Raw genomic sequence first — 19,620 nt, forward strand, 5'->3', positions numbered from 1 at the left:
ATATATATATTTATGTTCATAAATCATAATTACCCGATCGTTTATGAAAAATAGTTGAAAACAATTAATAAACCATAAAGTTTATCTGGAATGATGTTACCAATATTTTTAATTGTATGAATTTAAGTAAATATTAATTTATTAAATAATTCATCGATTGATCTTCAAAGGTAACTAAATTCAATCTCAAATATCTCAGACGTAGGTATATAAAAAGTCTCAAAATAACTTCAATCTTCTGAGTATACATATAGTACGCCCCGGCTTCGCCCAACGCAGTACTAAACTACTACAGTAGTAATATATAAATATAACCTTGTTGCACTCAGGAATCAGTTATATGTCTAACTAAATTTATCACTTTCAGATAGATTTTATATTATAAGTAAGTCAATTAAAATAATACTTTTTTAAAGCTTTGTAAAGTTTTATAAAGCACAAGTTACAATCTTTATAGCAAAATTATGATAAAAAATTGTTTATTTGATAATTTCCAAATGTTTGTACTAGGCAAATTTAGAGAAATCTAAAAACCCTACGTTTAATAATTTTTTGGTCGTGGTGGTAGACGATCGCCCCTTATATTGGCTTCTGTCATTTATTGTAGACTCTAGGCAGTCAACTTGATGAAATTCCTTTGTTATTTACTAGTCGCTTGGCCCTCCTGTCGGTCGCTAAAAAAATAGACCATGTTACTTGAAATTAATATGTTATCATACACAACACATGCCCGTGTTCATAGCGGTGCTGCATTTTGAAAAGTGACGTAGCCTTTGCTGCAATCTTCTTCAGATCATAAATGATCTTTACTTTATAGCTGAGTACGTAAAAGTGTGTAATACTTAAATTTTGTAGTCAATGAAAAAATAACAATCCGTAATTGTATTCCATCAATGTGATTGTTATTATCTTGTAGCTGTAATTAATTAAGAATAAATTAAAAATATGTTATAGGCACGCTTGAGTCGACATGGTCTCAATTAATTTATTGTGGGGCGAAGACACATAAAAACATAATTAAAATAGTTTAGTATCAGAACCAATTCTAACAGTTATATTTCTAGTACTAAACTCTTTTACGTTGTGCCATCGTGATAGCTCTCTTTAAATATTCCTTCTATCAAATATGATGTCTATGGGATTGTAAATTCATAGTTTCGTTTTAGTATAAAATAGTTTATTTCTTGTCCTTTTTAATCTATCCACTATCTATTCTATGTATTTGTTTCAATAAAAATATGACTAATCAAAGTTTTTGTAGGTTAGTAAGTAATGGCTTAAAAAGTAAATATTGTCCATAGGAACCAAATTTGATGCGGTAGGGCAACTATATAGTTAGGTAAACAAAACTGAGTACTGTAACGGTATCTTTGTATGGCAGGCGCTGGCGTCAAGATGGAGCACTTCCAGGCGGCGCTGGATCCTCGCAAGCAGGAGCTACTGGAGGCTCGCTTTCTAGGCGCCAAGGTCAGCCTTTTCACCCCAATATTGATTCAATTTCATGTTCAGTTGCTATATATATATGATAAAAACATGTCTTGTCAAAAAAATACAACCATAAGGTTAGGTTAACCTTGAATTCGAAAACGATGTATCACTTGTAGCCTAAAAATATCGCGATCGTTACCTCGACCTTCTTAAACCTCTTGTCATCGAACATTGTTCCGTGTAACAGTAAACTTAACGTGTAATAATATGTAATATGTGATGATAATTGGATAACAATTTAATTAATACAATTAATATGAAAAGGAATGAAATAAGTTTAGTCATCAATTTCTAAAGTTGTCGTAAATATTCAGCAATCACACCAAAGGAAATTGCATTTAAAATAGATTTGTGTTTGGGTTTATTACAACACGAAGTAGTTTGGTTATAATAGCTGGCGTTGGTTAACGCGCTGATTTTTTACAATTGATTCTTTTGTTCTCTCGATATTTCCTGTGTTGGTCGGTTCGGTTTATCGGTAATGCGGAGACGTTGCTATGTATCATTGAGCTACGTCACCGCAAAACAAGCTCACACTTACGTGTACAAAAGAAAATGGCGGCGCATCGCGACTGTTCACACACAATGGAAAAGCAAGTATTCGCGTTTGTGTGCTAATTATGTGTTTTAATATGAATTATTTAATAATTTAGTTTGATATGTTATATCTGTTCAGGGCAATTTTCAATAGATTTGCTTTTTTACGTTGTGGAATACGCTACCATTTTTCTTTTGTAACTGTTACAATTGAAAAGTAGGAAATGCATTACCGAAAATAATGTAAATGAAAATGATATAGATATATAAATATTCGAATGAAAGGTAATTACAACATAGAATTTGTTGAATTCTACATTGTTAAAACATTATCTGTGCAATCAACACTGAGTATTTCAGCCTTCTGGCATAACATAACCAGTCTTATCGCCTCTTTCTCTGCCGTGTCGCATGCTTATAAATTAATGTTCATTGTGTGTGTATATACTCCAATAATATGTATATATATATAGTGATCTCAGCCAAGTGATGTGGTAGGATATGTAATTCCATTATGTGGCTCGCCTCCGTTCGTCTACCCTGCCCCCGTCGTACCTCAAGCCCCTCTTCTGCCCTATTGACGCGTCGTTTTATCGCGCCGGAGCATTGGTTCTATACGTTTGAATTTAGAAACTTATTCAAATAAGATAGGTACTTCATTGATCGTTCCTTTTGTAAAGATGTCGACGTGACATTTTACTAAGTAACTGAATGTAAAAAATCCCCTCACAGAGTTAGAAATCCAGTGAACGTAATCTACGTATCTTATTTCAAGATTGATATGTTATTATTAGCGCGTAGGTATGTGAAACTATATATTATTTCGTCAGTTAACAAGATGGCGGACGGACACAAATAGTTTGCCGGTAAATGTACGTTGGTGTCTTTGCCTTATCAACCTACCTTACGAACAGATTGGAGCACTTTGCCTCACTAAACTGATTCAGAGCATCGAATTACATACGTAACTTTTTATTAATATTTCCTTTTATAGTATATGAATACAATGACATGATAAACTGTTTTATTTAACGGATATTGTTAATAATATTAAATATACCCATTCTATTATTTTAATCCTTTTCAATGGGATTTGACATTGAGCGCCTTGATCGCGTCTTTGCAGGTGAACGCAGGGGCGATACTGGTAGAAAGCCAGCGTGTATCCGAGTACAAAGCGGTGAGTTATTTTTCGTTCGTTCATGTGCTCTACATACAAAACACATAAGTAGGTGTTACGGAAATATTTCTAACGATCGTAGATAGCGACCTAGCTATTGTAAATACAATCGGCGAGTGATGACGTTCTCTAATAATACATGAATGTTGAGTAGGTATAGTTTAACGTGTACAGCTCGGCGCCGCATCGTCGGTCACCTTGATATCAATTAGGTTCTTACGCCGACTAAGTATTGATTTAAAAGCGAAAAGAAGGCACATGAAATGATTTCAATTCAAATGCTAAGTTATTGATTTTTTTCGCCAATATGTAGCTTCGTAATTTGTGTTGATGAATTACCAAAATAATACATAGGTGCACTTCATATTTAGTTTTTGACACATTTTTAAACTTGAACTTTTATTTATTGTATTGACACTCGTGTAGATAATCGCGTTGGATTATAGTTTAAATTATTAATTGTATGAGAGCCGGTGCGGACGACCTCGGCTGGTACTAGCAAGCGGCTTGCGATCTAGCGATGGGGTCAGCGACACTGTCGCGCCGCACTCTCTGGCCCCGCAACTCGTTATTTATCACCTATTTCATTTCTATATGAATTCTAACTTAATACACTCACCGTAAACACAATTATCACCATACCATATATGATGCATGTACGGCAATAAAGAACATACTACATATTATGCGTAAGTAGTTATTGTCATTAACGCTAATACATTTAAATCAAATTAATATGATAGTATTAATGTGTGGTATTTTTTCATCACGACTATATTATATAAAATATTCATCGGTAAAAGTGAATTTGAATCACTAGACAACAAAATACCTTGCACAAAACGATTGGTGTTAAAGTACGTATATATCTAATTTTAGGACATGTTGAACGGATTGCGGGGCCTTGTTTTGCACAACAGACACGTTTAATAAGCTGTAAAGAGGGAAAGAGATATAGGCACAGCGCACGGTTTAGTCAGACGGTTTGCACATTCAACGCGAAGGGAAATTATAATATGGCGCATTCGGCCTCGCCCCGCCTCAGCTACAATGTGCCGACAAAACTCATTCCACTGGTTGCTTAGCCGTTCGGTTCCGCAGTTATTTTTACACAATCCGACCTTTCGCACCGATCGTCACCGCACTCCAGCATTTGATGTACGCAAGACGCACTCACTGAAATCGGTAGATACATTCACTGCAATTGCACATAATTTATTCATATTCTTAATCATCGCTGCATCGTCGATATAACAATAATATTGTGATATTGTTTACGTTACATTTCTCGAAACACATGTCGATGTATACGTGCGCAATACTAGAACGTCTACGCGCGCCCGTTGCCGCGGAGGCAATGAACGCGAGGTAGGGACGGCGGCTGCGGCGGCGGGCGCCGGTCGGCCTGTCATGCGTCAGCTGAGCGTCACGCCGCGACATTGCAAGGTCCGCCCGTACTGCCTCGGCTGACCCACTGCGCTTCGATCCCATCATCGCGACGCCTTTACGACTCCTCTTTTCTACTTTTATTACACCTAGCGTTACAATTACGTTTTATAATAAACGAAATTCACATGAGTGCTATAATATAAAAGGTAAAGAATACGATCTCGCTTTGCTTTTTACACAGTAATAAATAGAGCGTTGAAACGACCAGTTTTCCTTGAAGCGGCACATCATATTTTGTTGTGAATGGATTCGTGGCGCATGCTCGGTTAATACGCATGTACCGTTGTAATGCCACGGTTTTGTAGATTCAACTTTTGTAAATGTTTATGAAATATTATAATGTATTGACATTGACGTATATTAGCCAGCCGTTAAGAATTAAATATCTATTGATAACGTATTCACGTGAGATATGCGTAATAATTTTATCTGTAACTAACTGCGATTGTCTTTAGGAATTTCTTACTAGATATCTACTTGCATGGTTAAAATGGACCCGTATACATACAAAAAAACATTAAACGAGGCTATATTTAAAAATTATCTAAATATCATACATTACATAAAAAAATATGAAAACAATATATATTTCCGGGAGTTTTTTGAATATGAGAGTCGATGACGCTTCACCACGAATGTGGAAGAGCCCGAAGCTCGTTTCATGTTTTCACCCTTCCCAGTCCATTCCTTCAATCAATCCTCTCTTTATCCCTGTGACCCATTGAATCTACTGATATCGGGTTACGTATTTGCAAAAGTCTGCAAATACTTATCTAAAATGTAAAAAAGCTAATCTAAAGAATCTAAATATTTTATCGATTCTGAAGTTAATTGCGAATATAAGTACAATTCTCCTAGTTAAGAGTAATATAATTTTAAGATCAATCCTGTATAATCCTATATAATAGCTATACAGAAGATTATTTGTTGAGTTGAGATATTACATTCGTAAAATAGTTGTCCAACTGTCTACATACCGAATTTCATTGCAATCGGTTCTGTAGTTTTTGCGTGAATGAGTAACAAACACACACACATCCTTACAAATTTATAATTTTAAACTAAATGAACTAAACTGCTCAGTTGCTCCTATACAGAGCAAGAATATTATTTAATCCTGGCGATTTCAAGATAAGTGTACTAAGTTTGAATTAAATCTGTCCCTTTAAAGTGGGTCAAAGTGGAGTCTTAAAGAGTCGCTCACATATAATCTTACAAGTGAAGCTAATAAAAACATATTTAAGAATTATATGTGACTGAAACAAATACATATTCTGTATTGTTGGTATTAAAATACGATCCGGTTCGTCGTGTAGCAAACTAGAGGCGAGTTGCAAAGGAGACGGACAGGCACTAGAAATAATCAATAATGCAGGCTCGGGTTCGAATCTCGTGGCGCCTCGTTGGCATTGCACACTTGCGGGTGAAGTTGCGCTGAGCTCTGCCCTCCCCCGACACCCTTCACACCCCTCGCACTAGAAAATTGGGTTAAACAGCACGCGGCTCTATACCGCACCGGAAGAGGGGATTTTGGGGTCCGCAGAACTGCGCTTCTACAATGAATGCGGGACAAAGATGTGACTGAGTATTGATTGTCTTCAGCGTACCTACGTCGCAACTCGCAATAGGTGCACGGTGCACACGATGTATATTGTGTAGCTCGAGCGTCGTACATTATTATTATTATTCATGTATAAAGTAGTGAATACGCAATTTCATTTTTATAACTGCTAATCGGAACTGAAAATTAAAGACGCGAAAATGATGAACGATAGGTACGTTCTAAATTGCAATACTTACTATTAAATATCCTTCGAATTTTAGAATTGTGCTTTGTAGGTTACATTTTTGACTTGCACCAGATAATTTTATTTCCATCGCAAATAAGCAATAATTTACTCTCAATTTCAGATACATTAAATGCCAAAGGAAGTGATATTTTTATACGATGTTTATAATGATAATATTCAAATAAGTTATACAATTTATATACATGTTTGCCGCTTATCTAAACTTGTAACAAAGATACTTTATCATGCTACGGCACGCCGGTGAGTCGTATTTAAATATCGATACGAAAATCCTACACAATAACACATGAATATAATGTGCTTACGCTAGTTGCCAGCTCGCTAACTTTCCATTTGCCTGATGCTAGTTGAACTAAAAATAGTTACAATAACTTCTGCGCCGCAAATCATTGTTCGATTCATGCACTCATTAAATTAATTTTATACTTACCAGCGGTCGCGGCGTTTTCAATGTATAAAAAAATTGAAGGTTAATATTTGTCTCGTTTGAAAATTGAGTCAAATGTTATGCCACGATGAATATTTTTCCTTATCATTTCGAAACTGTAGCGAAATAAATTCGACTATCTGATTTAGTTATACAGCGTACGTGGAGTAGGGGCATACTTAAAACTAAACGTGTAGCCTTGAATTGATAAGAAGGGGAAAGGGTTTGGTTTCGACCGAGTATTGGCGTGCGTGTAGATTGTAATTTGTAGATCTATAGAATTACTATTCCGTTTTAATATCACGAAACTATAATACGGATACTAAAATAATACATCGTTTAACATGGCACAAGTTATAAGTCTTGCTTCGATTGATGAATCGCTAGTTAAGATATACATAATACGTATTTTGTAATAAAATTGTGTGTTATAAATGCAATGCTCAGATATCAGGTAAACAATGTTTTAAGTGTTTTCTACTTAGCAACTAGATTGATGTTTGTAATTTTGTAAAATGTCTTTGTTGGCAAAACCGGATTGCCGTTATAAAGGAATGCCGCAGCCCGCACTTACCTGCTCAGTTCGCAGTCACAACTCACGAGATAAATAATTATTATTACGAGTTTGTGGTTGGATCATCATAAAAATTTCATAAAATTAAAGCAAACGTATTTGATTTACATCTCTGATATGATTAATATAATGTAATGTTCTTCTATCATTGTACTTTTTTCTGTATTGTTCCCCTATTATTATTTTTTTTTTATAATAATGATAATTGAAGTGAATTTGATAATAAAATGATTAAACATTTGAAAATAAACAGACGATTGCTTATCTTTTGGTCAACTTGGAACCATATAGTACCACTAGTCACCGCTGCATAAATTGTTCGTACCTACCGGGTACATAATGTGTTAACATTAGTATATACGTACCTATCTACGTATGTTTATGTTAGTATATCGCCGCACAGACGCCTACGTAACACGTCCAGTAAGCAGTTTGTTGTGGGGCACGAGCGCCGATATCACGTACTCGTTCACCGCAGGTCGGTGGCACTCCGCCCGCCACCCGCTGTCGCCACCGTACCTCGCTGTGGCCTGTGGGAATAATCGGTCACAACAACCATACCTACAATCTGCAATTCATATTATAGTCTATTTTTATGATCAGATCTATTTCGAAATTAATAACGGTTGACTGTTGTATAAGTTTATTGATTTCCAAGGCCTACAGGAAAACTGCAAATCTAGTGCTAAATTCTTGATTGCAATCGAGGGCTATTGACCTGTGCACATATAATAATATGAAACTTGAATAATATACGTAAAAGTTGATTCACCAATTATCAATTTTCATCCTACATTTCAAAAATAATTATCAATCTAACAATCATTACAACTGCTTTAATCCTTGTAAAATGGCGCCTTACCAGACTTTATTATTATTACGTTCGGAGCAAACTTCGTGACGATCTCCATTCTACAACACCCCCCACACCCACTCCCCGCGGATGCGTATCCGATTGTCGCGAGCCGCTGGCGTTTACAACTTGTCAAACGAGTTAGGTTATTCGGAGTATCGAAGTGAAAATTATTATAAAGTGCTAGAAATGGATAAAGTGTGTAATTTATAACTAGTGAGTAGTAATAAATAAACGTGCTAATAAGTAAACACGTGTATAGTAGACACATAAACTGTGCGAATCATATGTAAAGACGCCATCTTTCTTTACAGATGTCAGCTGGCTCACAAATTCAGATGGCACCACAAACTACTGTCAACACGGGCCAGCCAGTACATAATCAGGACTCCAATATGAGCACAGGTAAACTGTGAATTTGTGACGAAAATGAACATTTATATTGTGATGTGCATGTGGTCAGTGATGTTGGGTGTTTACTGTAAAGAGTGTGTTAAAGTCAAAGTTTTAACCTTATCCATATAAACTTATGGAACCCGAACTTCTATGGAAAATGGAAAAAGGACTGTGACGTCACGGCGCTCTGTGAATGATGCCGGAATGGAAGTATGAAAGTGCCATGTTAATTCTGTCACTACAGATTTTTTTGTGACGCTATGCATGACTATAAAAATGGGTCTAACTTTTACCAATTTAGTCAAATCAACTCTATTTCAAAAAGTGAGTACATAAGGTAATTGCATCAAGTACATAATACGTTAATTTTATTATGTTTGTATTACTGGCGTGAGTTATTTGTCAACTCTTATTACCGTATCACTGTATGGCCCACATGCAAAATATATTCGTTTCGTTTTCTATCATAATGCACATAAATAAATCATTAGCAATATATTGTACTTATAATAGATGCTTTATGTGTATAAACAATATGTTGTGACATTAATTAAGCTATAAGTTAGACCTACCACAACCACAGTATTTATAGAATATGGTATTTATGAAAATGCTATGTTATATACATATTTTTCTGTTGTGCATGGTAATTTTTTGTTGATAGATAAATATCATATTTTTTATATGATATTATTAAGTAAAACAATTAAAAACCATCAAACAATTAATTGCAGGGTCTTCTCACAGTGATAAGGAAGTGGATGCTTTAACTCCTGAGAAGTCTGCTGCTATGCGAGGCTCGGCTGCAGTACCTGGTAGTGCACTTGTGCCACCTAGTGGGGCAACCCCAACTATAGCAATGCCTGAAAGGAAAAGAAAGCGAAAAGGTGATTTGTTTACAAAGCATAAAAAGAAATGTTACAATAATAATTACAACACTGATAAATTAAGAACTTATTAGGTTTTCATGCAATTTCATTGGCATTTAAGAATTTTGAATATTCTTTTGATGAAAGTTGGTATCAAGTTTCAAGATTCACACTAATATATAACAATTTTCACCGTCAACATTGTCCATATTTTTGTACTTTTCTTCTGCAATTGAACAATATAATATACAGTATTTCAATTTAAATAAAGGTTCTCATTGAGTATTTATATCATCCTGTTGTTGCTCGATTTATAGTGGCACAGTAGTCTTATAAGACAGCTCTTTTAAGAGATTAGTTAATTCACAAGATATTTGATTTACGTCATTATAAATACATCAAACGGGTTGTGTTTTATCATGATCTTATGTTAATTCTAGGGGAGGAAGGTGTTGGTGGTGGTGGCGGAGGAGGAGGCAAGCAAAGGCATAACTCTTCCGACAAAAACATTAGAGAATATTTCTCAAAACACCCATCGTCCAGTCCTGTACGGCTTACCGGAGCAAAGTCACCGTCACCCCAAGGCGCTAATTATCCTATGGTGATTATATTTATTATTTATCATTGATGATAATTATGTATGTTTAATATTGTTTTCAACAGCTATATTGTAAAATTTTAAAACAAATATTATACTTATCATAGGACTGACTGATACTCCCTTTGGTGTTTATATAATATTTCAATTTAACTACAAAATTCATGAACAGGGATTATATTGGTGCGCATGGCATTATAGCTAGCATACTGTTTTTAAGCAATCGGGTGTGTTTTTTCGTTCTTGAATAATTTTCTGTTGACTGGAGACTATTAATAGTGGATTGTCATACTCAATTATTATTACCCATTATTAAACTTCTATTGCTTCTTTTATTTATTTCGTTATTCTACAATGTATCTGTAGACAATATGTACAATGAACAATATAATAATATTATTTACAAGTTATATAAGCTCCATGTACTTAGAGCACAACTTACAAAAGCCGCACAAACTAGCATCGAAAACATCAATGGTCCTATCAGCAGCATTGCTGTTTACCATCAATTACAAATTATAATAATTATTTTGCGGAATTATCTAAAAGTTTGATTGTGGCATGTGGTAAAAATATAATTGGAACTTGATTAGATAAGGAAAGATGTGAAGGATGCAATTGGAATGTATGTGCTTTTTTTTTCTTTTTAAATAGAAAGGGACATATTACGAGTTAATAATCTACTCAATATTTATTTGTCTCTTAATGAAAAAATGTTTCCTTTATATATAACAGTACCCACCGTCACCATCTTCAATACTGCCTTCGGGGGCTGATTTTTTACGTTCCGCCTCGCAACAGCGACCTCATACTTCTGTTAAGCAGGTACATGATAATTTGTGCCTGTTCATCGTGTTGCTATATGTTTATCATTTATGTTTCACATTTGTAATATTCATATATTTATTGCCAGGTTCAGACAGAATTAACTTGTCAGAGGATACAAGAGTTGGAAACTCAAGCGTCATCTGACTTAGAGCTAAGGAATAATAGAATAGAAGAATTAACAAGAAGTAATGAAGAATTAAAGCATCAAGTTCAAGCGCAGAGTAAGGTAAGTGACTAAGAACCTACATGCCATGTTTTTAAAAAGCAAAGTTTTAGAACGCAAAATGGCATCATTTATCTCACGGGTACAACAAAAAATTATAGAACTGTTTTAATTATTCATACTTTTTGTCATCATTTATTATAAATTACCTTACTTTATTTCTCTTCATAGATATTTCTTTTTAAATGATTATAAAATTATTTGAGTGCAACATTATGTGAGCATTCATTATTAAGTGATATATAACTCTAACAACTTTCTAACACTCAAGTTTAATGTGATATTGTGTAATGGCACTAATGTGACAAATAAGTGTTACTATAATCTTGGCTATGTAAAAGTCAATCTTGTTCTTTCTGATCTGTGTTTTCTTTATCAAAATTAACATTAAATTATTTTAATTGAAATGGCATACTGCATAATTGATATCCAGTAGGTTTGAGTTTTAATCAGATTAATAGAGCATCTAATATGCCTTATTTGAGTTATATTGCTTATCAACTTTATGGTAATATAGTAATTTTTTTTACAGGCAATTGATCAACATAAATCACATATTAATAAATGTATAGAAGTTGTAAAAAAGCTTTTAAATGAAAAGAGTACTATTGAAAAGAAGGAGGCTCGACAGAGATGTATGCAAAATAGACTAAGGCTGGGACAATTTGTGACACAGCGAGTTGGTGCTACTTTCCAGGAGAATTGGACTGATGGTTATGCATTTCAAGAACTAACAAGGTACGCTATACAGCTAATATTAAATTCTTAACATGTTTGGTTATTTTACTTTGTACATAATCCTAATTTAGATGAGAAAAAGCAATCTGGCATTTATTTAAAGATATCATTATTACATAACTTAGTATTTCTCTTAGATAATGTTTAAATCTTGATAATCAAATCTTTGTTTACTGCCTCATGGAAAATTGTAAATTATGATCCTAATGTTGCAAGGACGCTTTGATGTTTAGGAGTTATACCTTTAATTTGTGCCTAACTATAGGAACATAATATAAAATGATTAACAGTATAAACAAATAAGTACCTGGATGACCGAGCTTTGCTCGGTATTTTTTTTTTTTTGTTTTAACTTTAATTATTCGCCAAAAAATAGTATTATTATTCGCCAATAGATGTCAGGAAGAGTCATAATAAATTAGGACTACTCTAACGCCTCCTATTTGTTAAAAAAGTAAGTTTAAGTCGATAAAACACGAATGTGACATTTTCTAAAAAAGATTCCTAGCTAGATCGATTTATCGCCCCCGAAACCCCCTATATACTAAATTTTATGAAAATCGTTGGAGCCGATTCCGAGATTCCAATTATATATACACACACACACATATATATATATACATACAAGAATTGCTCGTTTAAAGATATAAGATTACACATTTTGTGTGGGTTTATATAATATTAATAAAAAATTGGTGAAAATAGATTTATAGTAAATTAAATTTATTATTCATTCAAAAATTCCTAAAAAAGTTGCCTTCTGTAATATTTGTAAAATATGCATAATCACTACATCACTTTCCCTGTCAAAAAGATTTAAGAATATATAGAGAAATAGCTATGTGTTCTTAAATGTTTTAAACTACGCAACGGATTTTGATGGGGTTTTTTTAAATATATAGAGTTGTTTCAAGACGAAGATGTTATTGGACATATTAACAAGTATAATAACATCTATAAAACTACCCCGAACGAACGGAAGTCGCTTGCAAAAGCTATTAAAGGTTGATAAAACAATCTATTTTTCTTCTATCTACATTGTATAATGTATGTTAATCGTATGAAAAAGGCTTAATTATCTGTATGTTTACGTTTCATTGGCTAACATTCAAACAACTGATGGCGGCTCTCCATTCTCAGCGAATTTATAACACTTTTAAAATTATTTACAATTTAAAACATGAATCGAAAGATAAAATGTTGTATGCTTTGCACCGAACAGGCGGCAAGAGGAGATAACCGCGGAGAAGGAGGAGATAGACAGGCAGAAGAAGCTGCTGATAAAGAAGCGGCCGTCGAACAGCGAGGGCGGCGGCGGGCGCGGCAAGCGCACGGCGAGCGTGTCGGCGCCGAGCACGCCGCAGCCGCTGCACAACGGCACCGACGCGCCCACCTTCCTCAAGCCCGACCCGCTGCCCAGCATGACGTGGCAGGAGTACTACGAGGCGGATGAGATACTCAAGGTAACCGGACAACGCGGAAGCTTTAACTACAAACGTTTTTTTTTTATTCAATTGCAAAGTAATAATAATATTTATAAAACCTACAGGCAAAAGAAATACACAATTTATAATATGCATATAATATAGTTGTAGTGTGGTTTGCCACCGCTTTGCCAGTGTGACATACATAATATATAGATGGATAACATTTGGAGGTCACCTACATATCCCAGATCCCTGAGATTGGCAAGTTCAAACTACAAACATACAAACAAACTTTTCAGTTTTATATTACTGAATACTCAAGAAAACAAATAATCACTATATTGTTAATATACATAGAAAAAAAAATAAGAGTTAATGAGAAATTACCCTTATATTAAAATTTCAGTTAAGGCAGAGTGCACTAAAGAAGGAGGATGCAGATTTACAACTGGAAATGGAAAAGCTGGAACGCGAAAGAAATCTTCATATTAGAGAACTGAAACGGATACACAATGAAGATCAGAGTCGCTTCTCGCAGCATCCAGTGCTCTCTGAAAGGTAAGTTATTTCATTTTTGATTTTTTACTGAATGTCTTTAGGTTTTCCACAATTTCTTTTATTTGAAATTAAGCAAAGTAGCCATATGTACATAAAGTGTAGATATTGTTTTTCTTATTAAGAACAAGCTACTGAATTGTATAATACAAAAGTAGTGTTTAGTGTACAAAATAATTTTTTTGTTTATTTAAGGTTTTCTAACCAGACTTGACTAAATGCTTAAAATTATATTATTTTAATGTAACATTATATACATATTCATATGAACACTTAAGTTATTTTTATCAATATTTATATATATAATATGATATGTTTGTTATATTTATATGTAATATTTATTCATAATTTTGTGGTTGTGTAATTTAATTTGTTTAGTTTGATGTTATGACCTTAACAATTTTATATGATAACACGATTAGTGTTAGGACAGTGTGGTCCTTATCAATTAATTCAATTATATTTTTCTTTTAGTAAACAATTTATAAGTTAAATCAGACACATCTGTTAACTATAATGATTTCATTTAAGATTTTAAACTTTGTCCCCAAGATTTATATCGATAATGAGTGTATTGTGTTGTTAAAATGGTTAATTAAATATTTGAGAGGTAACTATAATTATGAGCAAAGAGCTTGGTTATTTTTAATATGACCATGTGGCTTTTTTGTAAAAAAAATCTATTATTTGTGTTCGTAGCAATTAGAACATTAAATTGTTTTTATTCCAAGAACAAACAAGAATGGTAGGTAGCATCTGCCATTTCACTCTCCATGGATACAGACTTGTTCATGTCGTGAGCACGAATACAGGTTGATGATGATGATGATGATGATGATTATGATTATGATTATGTATGGTACAGATACCTGTTGCTGATGCTGCTCGGCAAGGGTGGGTTTAGCGAGGTGCACAAGGCGTTCGACCTGCGCGAGCAGCGCTACACCGCCTGCAAGGTGCACCAGCTCAACAAGGACTGGAAGGAGGACAAGAAGGCCAACTATATCAAGTGAGTCCGTATACAAGTGTGTCACATTTATATGTGTATCTTAGTATTGTGTGCGCGTGCGTGTGTGTGTGTTATTATATATGTGTGTGTGTTGAGTATATTCAATATCAACAACATCCAATTATTTGACGGCTGAATGTTCTCCTAGAATAGATTGCGTTAATACTAAAAAAAGGCTTAAATTATTATCTCCCATGTCAATTGAAGTATATATAGTGCTTTTTATATTGCGTTTTGCTTATTTCTGTTTTATAATTTTTATGAAACATAGATTTTACTATCAACATTATTAAATTTTCAGACACGCTCTCCGGGAGTACAACATCCACAAAGCGTTGGACCATCCGCGGATTGTGAAGCTTTATGATGTGTTCGAAATTGACGGCAACTCCTTTTGTACGGTACTCGAATACTGCAATGGACATGATCTCGACTTTTATCTTAAGCAGGTACTATCAGTTCACATGTGAAGTTGATTTGATTACATTTCTTATTTACTATTACTGTTTTCATGTTAATTTTTCAAATATGAAACTTGGATAAGTGTTTTGTTAATATGTATTGCCCTACACTGAAGAGATAAAACTACAGATTAGTTTAAAACAGACATTAATATATGATTCATAATTGTTTTACTCAATTCTTTAAGACTTGATGTTAAATTGAATTATTTATCAAATGTCCATTTGGAGATAAATATTTGTATTTTTATGTTAACAATAATATAAAAGCAGTGTAAATGAGCGTAAATTAACGTATGCACAGCACAAGACCATACCGGAACGCGAGGCGCGCTCCATAGTGATGCAAGTGGTCTCGGCGCTGAAATACCTCAACGAGATCAAGCCGCCGGTCATACACTACGACCTGAAGCCGGGCAACATACTGCTCACGGAGGGGAACGTGTGCGGCGAGATCAAGATCACCGACTTTGGCCTGTCCAAGGTGATGGACGAGGAGAACTACAACCCCGACCACGGAATGGACCTCACCAGCCAAGGGGCTGGTACCTATTGGTGAGTCTGACTTGAATGTTGAAAAAGGTATTCATAATGTTGCTGGTTTGGGTTTATTCAATGCCTGTTTTGTATTGTACCCGGCCACGCGTTGCTGTGGCTGAGTAATAATTAAAAATATTAAGATTATAAATCATGGGGATAATTAATTGAAATAAAAATTATCTTACATCTTAAGTTGGACCAAATTTGACATAAAATGCCAAATTTCATCAAAATCGGTTGAGTTGGTGAAGAGTTCATTGGGAAAATACATAATGACACTTTTTATATACTTAGATTGTTGAAAGGCTATTTAATGGATATTCATATAATTATAAGTATGTTACTTTGTTTATGTAGTATATTAAGAAAGAAAAAGGAAAGTACTGCATTAAGCATATATTTTACTAGTAAATGAAAAAATATTTTATAAACTTAATGTAACTTAAAATCGTACCCTTAATCGGTACAACCATATCTAAATTGTATGTATTAGTAAATTACGTTACTAAAAATAATGGCTTCATATTTTTGTTACAGGTATCTGCCGCCAGAGTGTTTCGTAGTCGGCAAGAACCCACCAAAGATAAGTAGTAAGGTGGACGTGTGGAGTGTAGGTGTGATCTTCTACCAGTGCCTGTACGGCAAGAAGCCCTTTGGCCACAACCAGAGTCAGGCCACTATACTGGAAGAGAACACTATACTGAAGGCGACTGAGGTGCAGTTTGCTAACAAGCCCTCTGTCAGCAATGAGGCTAAGGTGAGCAATTATGAAACTTCAAAAATATTTGTTAATGGCTATTTTATTTATCTTCAATATCTTGAACTTAATTTGCTAGCTGTATAATTGGCATCTATAGTAAAGTTAAGTTTTTGAAATATTTTTCATGCTAAAGTTGTCAAAACTTTTATTATTAACTTTTATACTTTATCTTTGCTAACGTTATCGAAAGTGTGTTTGTTTATTTGTTTATTGGTCTTTCGAGTAGCAACGAATTGATTTTATGATATTTTTTCCCCTGGAAATATTAAACAATCGAGAAAATTATTCTCATGTGGTGAAACTTGTCATTGCAAAGAGTGATGTAAAGGAAATGTTGGTTGTGCGTGCAGAGTTTCATCCGCGCGTGCCTGGCGTACCGCAAGGAGGAGCGCATCGACGTGTTCGGGCTGGCGCGGCACGAGTACCTGCAGCCGCCGATGCCGAAGCCGCGCGGCGCGCCGGGCGCCGGCGCCGCGGCCGCGCAGGCGCAGCAGCCCACCTTCTCGGCCGCCATGTTCGCCGGCTCCTCCTCCTAGCCGAGACACCGCCGCCGCAGCGCCAAGCGCCCGCCCCGGCTGCCCAGATAGGGCCGAACCTAGACGTGCTGTGTGACGGTGTATCGGTGTGTGTCAGTGAGTGCGAACTGTCGCGGGCGCGTTCCGCTGTGAGGACGACGGACAGATTATAAATATTATAAAGTATATTACGAAACGGCGCGAGCAGCCCCGCCGGCCGCGACACACGCGTCTGCGGTGCTCGGAGATGACTAATTTACGGATTAAATTGTTTAACATTATGCTTACTGTTGACTGTATTTATTGAGGTGATAAAATGTGATTCTCCATTTATGAATGGTTTCATCCTTATCACTAGAGAGGATCCATGGGACTATCCCTTGCATATTATATAAGTTATCCCTATTAAAAAAGTTAAAATATTAACGACGTCTTTTCTTTATCTCCTTTTTTTGTAAGTTCCTTGTTTTTAGAAAAATTATCATATAAAAACTAAATAATTTATTCCTATGTATAATAAAAGAATAAATAAATACTAATATGTAATTTGAAATATGTAATGTCAAACATGGCTCCAAAACTTGAGGGATAAGTCTTTTTATTTATATTAATATTTTCTTTTTTATTTCAACTATTTTTTATCCAAAAAAAAAACGAGAGTATGATTAAATAATATAGTTTAAAAATAATTCACAAAATTGCGGTCAAGATCTACTATTTCTTATACAAAGTACGCAAAGAGAACTTTCTAAAGTATTGTGTGTATATAATTGTGAAATTTATAAATAGAGTAACAATAAAAGATCGAATAGAAGTTATCAATAGATAATTAGAAATAAAAAATTATATTGAATTAATAATTTCTTATAAGAAACATTTCAAAAGAAAAAACCGAAAGTTAGCGCGAACAACAAACGAATTACGATTATACTAAAATTAATAATTATATTGTCATTAATCCTCGAAGCGTGTGCAAATTTAATATATGTTGTTTATATATCAGTATGAAGATCTTGAAAGGATAGCTTCGTTTGAATAAAAGCTATTTAAAAATTAATATATTAGATTGACCTGTCAGTGTAAATATAATCTACAGTTGATGAGATGTAACTAAACATGGGTAATGAAATTTGCATCACTCCCAGACCTCTGCAAACTGCACAATATTGTGTTTCTTATTGAAAACCCTTAAAAGACAAAACGGAATTTACTCTGGTATGAGATAATGAATTAGTTCTACTAATTAGTCAAAAATAATCCCAGCCATGGGCGTAACCTAAATAACTTGTTAGTCGTATGCATAATGAAGCAATGTAAGTGTTATGCTAATTTTCATAAATATTTAGATTACATGATGTAATAGTAATTTCTTTTAATCAAGTCTTATAAATCATATGTAAACATAACATAACTATTATTTAAGGGAACGTTTACAAAAGCAAGTATTTGATGCTTTATTTTTGTCTACGTTTTAACCAAACAAATCAGAAAGCGAGAGTAGACTCAAATTTTTGAAAATGTTTAAATGTTTTTAGTAAACGTAAAAGTTTGTATGAATGTATGGATGTTTGAGATACTCTTTCAAGCAATAACTGTTGGGATCTGTATAAAATTTCATCTCCATAGAGATAGATTACAGTCTGGATGCTTGGAACACGCTGGAGGCTTTATTTGATCTGGGTACCACGCGAATGAAGCCTCAGGTTCCAGGTGTATTTTATGATAATTTGAAAATATAGAAACAATAAAAATGTATAATATAATGTTGTTTTGTAATAACCGTAAAAAAAATGTATTTTTTATAAAAAGTTCCTTCGAGCCGGATTTGAACCAGCGACCTATGGATAGCCATTTTATTTACTCTACAGTCCACCGCTCTACCAACTGAGCTATCGAAGGTATGAGTAACGTTCAGAAATTTAACATCTATAAACAGAAAAAAACGTATATTTGTCAATAGACAGAATGTTGCAGCAAAAAAAAATTGTTTTTATTGTATAATATATTATTTTTAACTGGTTATGTAATTTATCAATACAATACAGTAGTTTCAATAACTTTGAATATTTTTAATACTTATAAAAAATAACTCGCATTGAATTTCAAGTCTCCAAAAAAGTCTTTAATAAAATAAAATAAACTCCCATGGATAATTTAACTTTTATTGCATGGTTATTAATATGTCGAACATTTCTACTACTTCCACGTAAATCACTATCATCACTAAAAATACATATGAATACATAGATGGAAGGAACTTAATTCGCATAAGGTCAATAATTAATCTTGTATGATTGCATATTTTATATATTTTATACCAGCTTTTGTCCGCGGGTTCGCACGCGTAGTAGTTTAATAGATGTTATTATACATATAAACCTT

The 19,620-nt window shown here is 34.2% G+C and overlaps 1 protein-coding gene and 1 non-coding gene across 11 annotated transcripts in view; one reads left to right on the plus strand and one right to left on the minus strand.

Moving 5' to 3' along the window:
- Nucleotides 1–17,664, plus strand: part of LOC119835357 (serine/threonine-protein kinase tousled-like 2) — a 31,698-nt gene extending 14,034 nt beyond the window's left edge. For 3 of the 10 annotated variants that reach the window (XM_038360124.1, XM_038360123.1, XM_038360122.1), the window contains 15 exons: nucleotides 1,382–1,467; nucleotides 3,152–3,205; nucleotides 8,634–8,724; nucleotides 9,450–9,602; nucleotides 10,025–10,185; nucleotides 10,918–11,007; nucleotides 11,096–11,236; nucleotides 11,766–11,971; nucleotides 13,194–13,434; nucleotides 13,805–13,956; nucleotides 14,819–14,962; nucleotides 15,264–15,411; nucleotides 15,728–15,978; nucleotides 16,501–16,720; nucleotides 17,074–17,664. In XM_038360124.1, coding sequence (XP_038216052.1) covers nucleotides 1,382–1,467; nucleotides 3,152–3,205; nucleotides 8,634–8,724; nucleotides 9,450–9,602; nucleotides 10,025–10,185; nucleotides 10,918–11,007; nucleotides 11,096–11,236; nucleotides 11,766–11,971; nucleotides 13,194–13,434; nucleotides 13,805–13,956; nucleotides 14,819–14,962; nucleotides 15,264–15,411; nucleotides 15,728–15,978; nucleotides 16,501–16,720; nucleotides 17,074–17,259 — 2,324 coding nt within the window. In that variant the 3' untranslated portion in view covers nucleotides 17,260–17,664. The other 7 variants (XM_038360126.1, XM_038360125.1, XM_038360130.1 and 4 more) reach the window with 5 other exon arrangements.
- A 1,384-nt stretch (nucleotides 17,665–19,048) lies between these two features.
- On the minus strand, nucleotides 19,049–19,137 carry Trnay-gua. Its single transcript is given in 2 exon segments — nucleotides 19,049–19,084; nucleotides 19,101–19,137. It is a non-coding gene; the product is annotated as a tRNA-Tyr (tRNA).
- Between the last annotated feature and the right edge of the window lie 483 nt (nucleotides 19,138–19,620).

The sequence above is a fragment of the Zerene cesonia genome, chromosome 20 (genome assembly GCF_012273895.1).
Source record: "Zerene cesonia ecotype Mississippi chromosome 20, Zerene_cesonia_1.1, whole genome shotgun sequence".
Taxonomy (NCBI): domain Eukaryota; kingdom Metazoa; phylum Arthropoda; class Insecta; order Lepidoptera; family Pieridae; genus Zerene; species Zerene cesonia.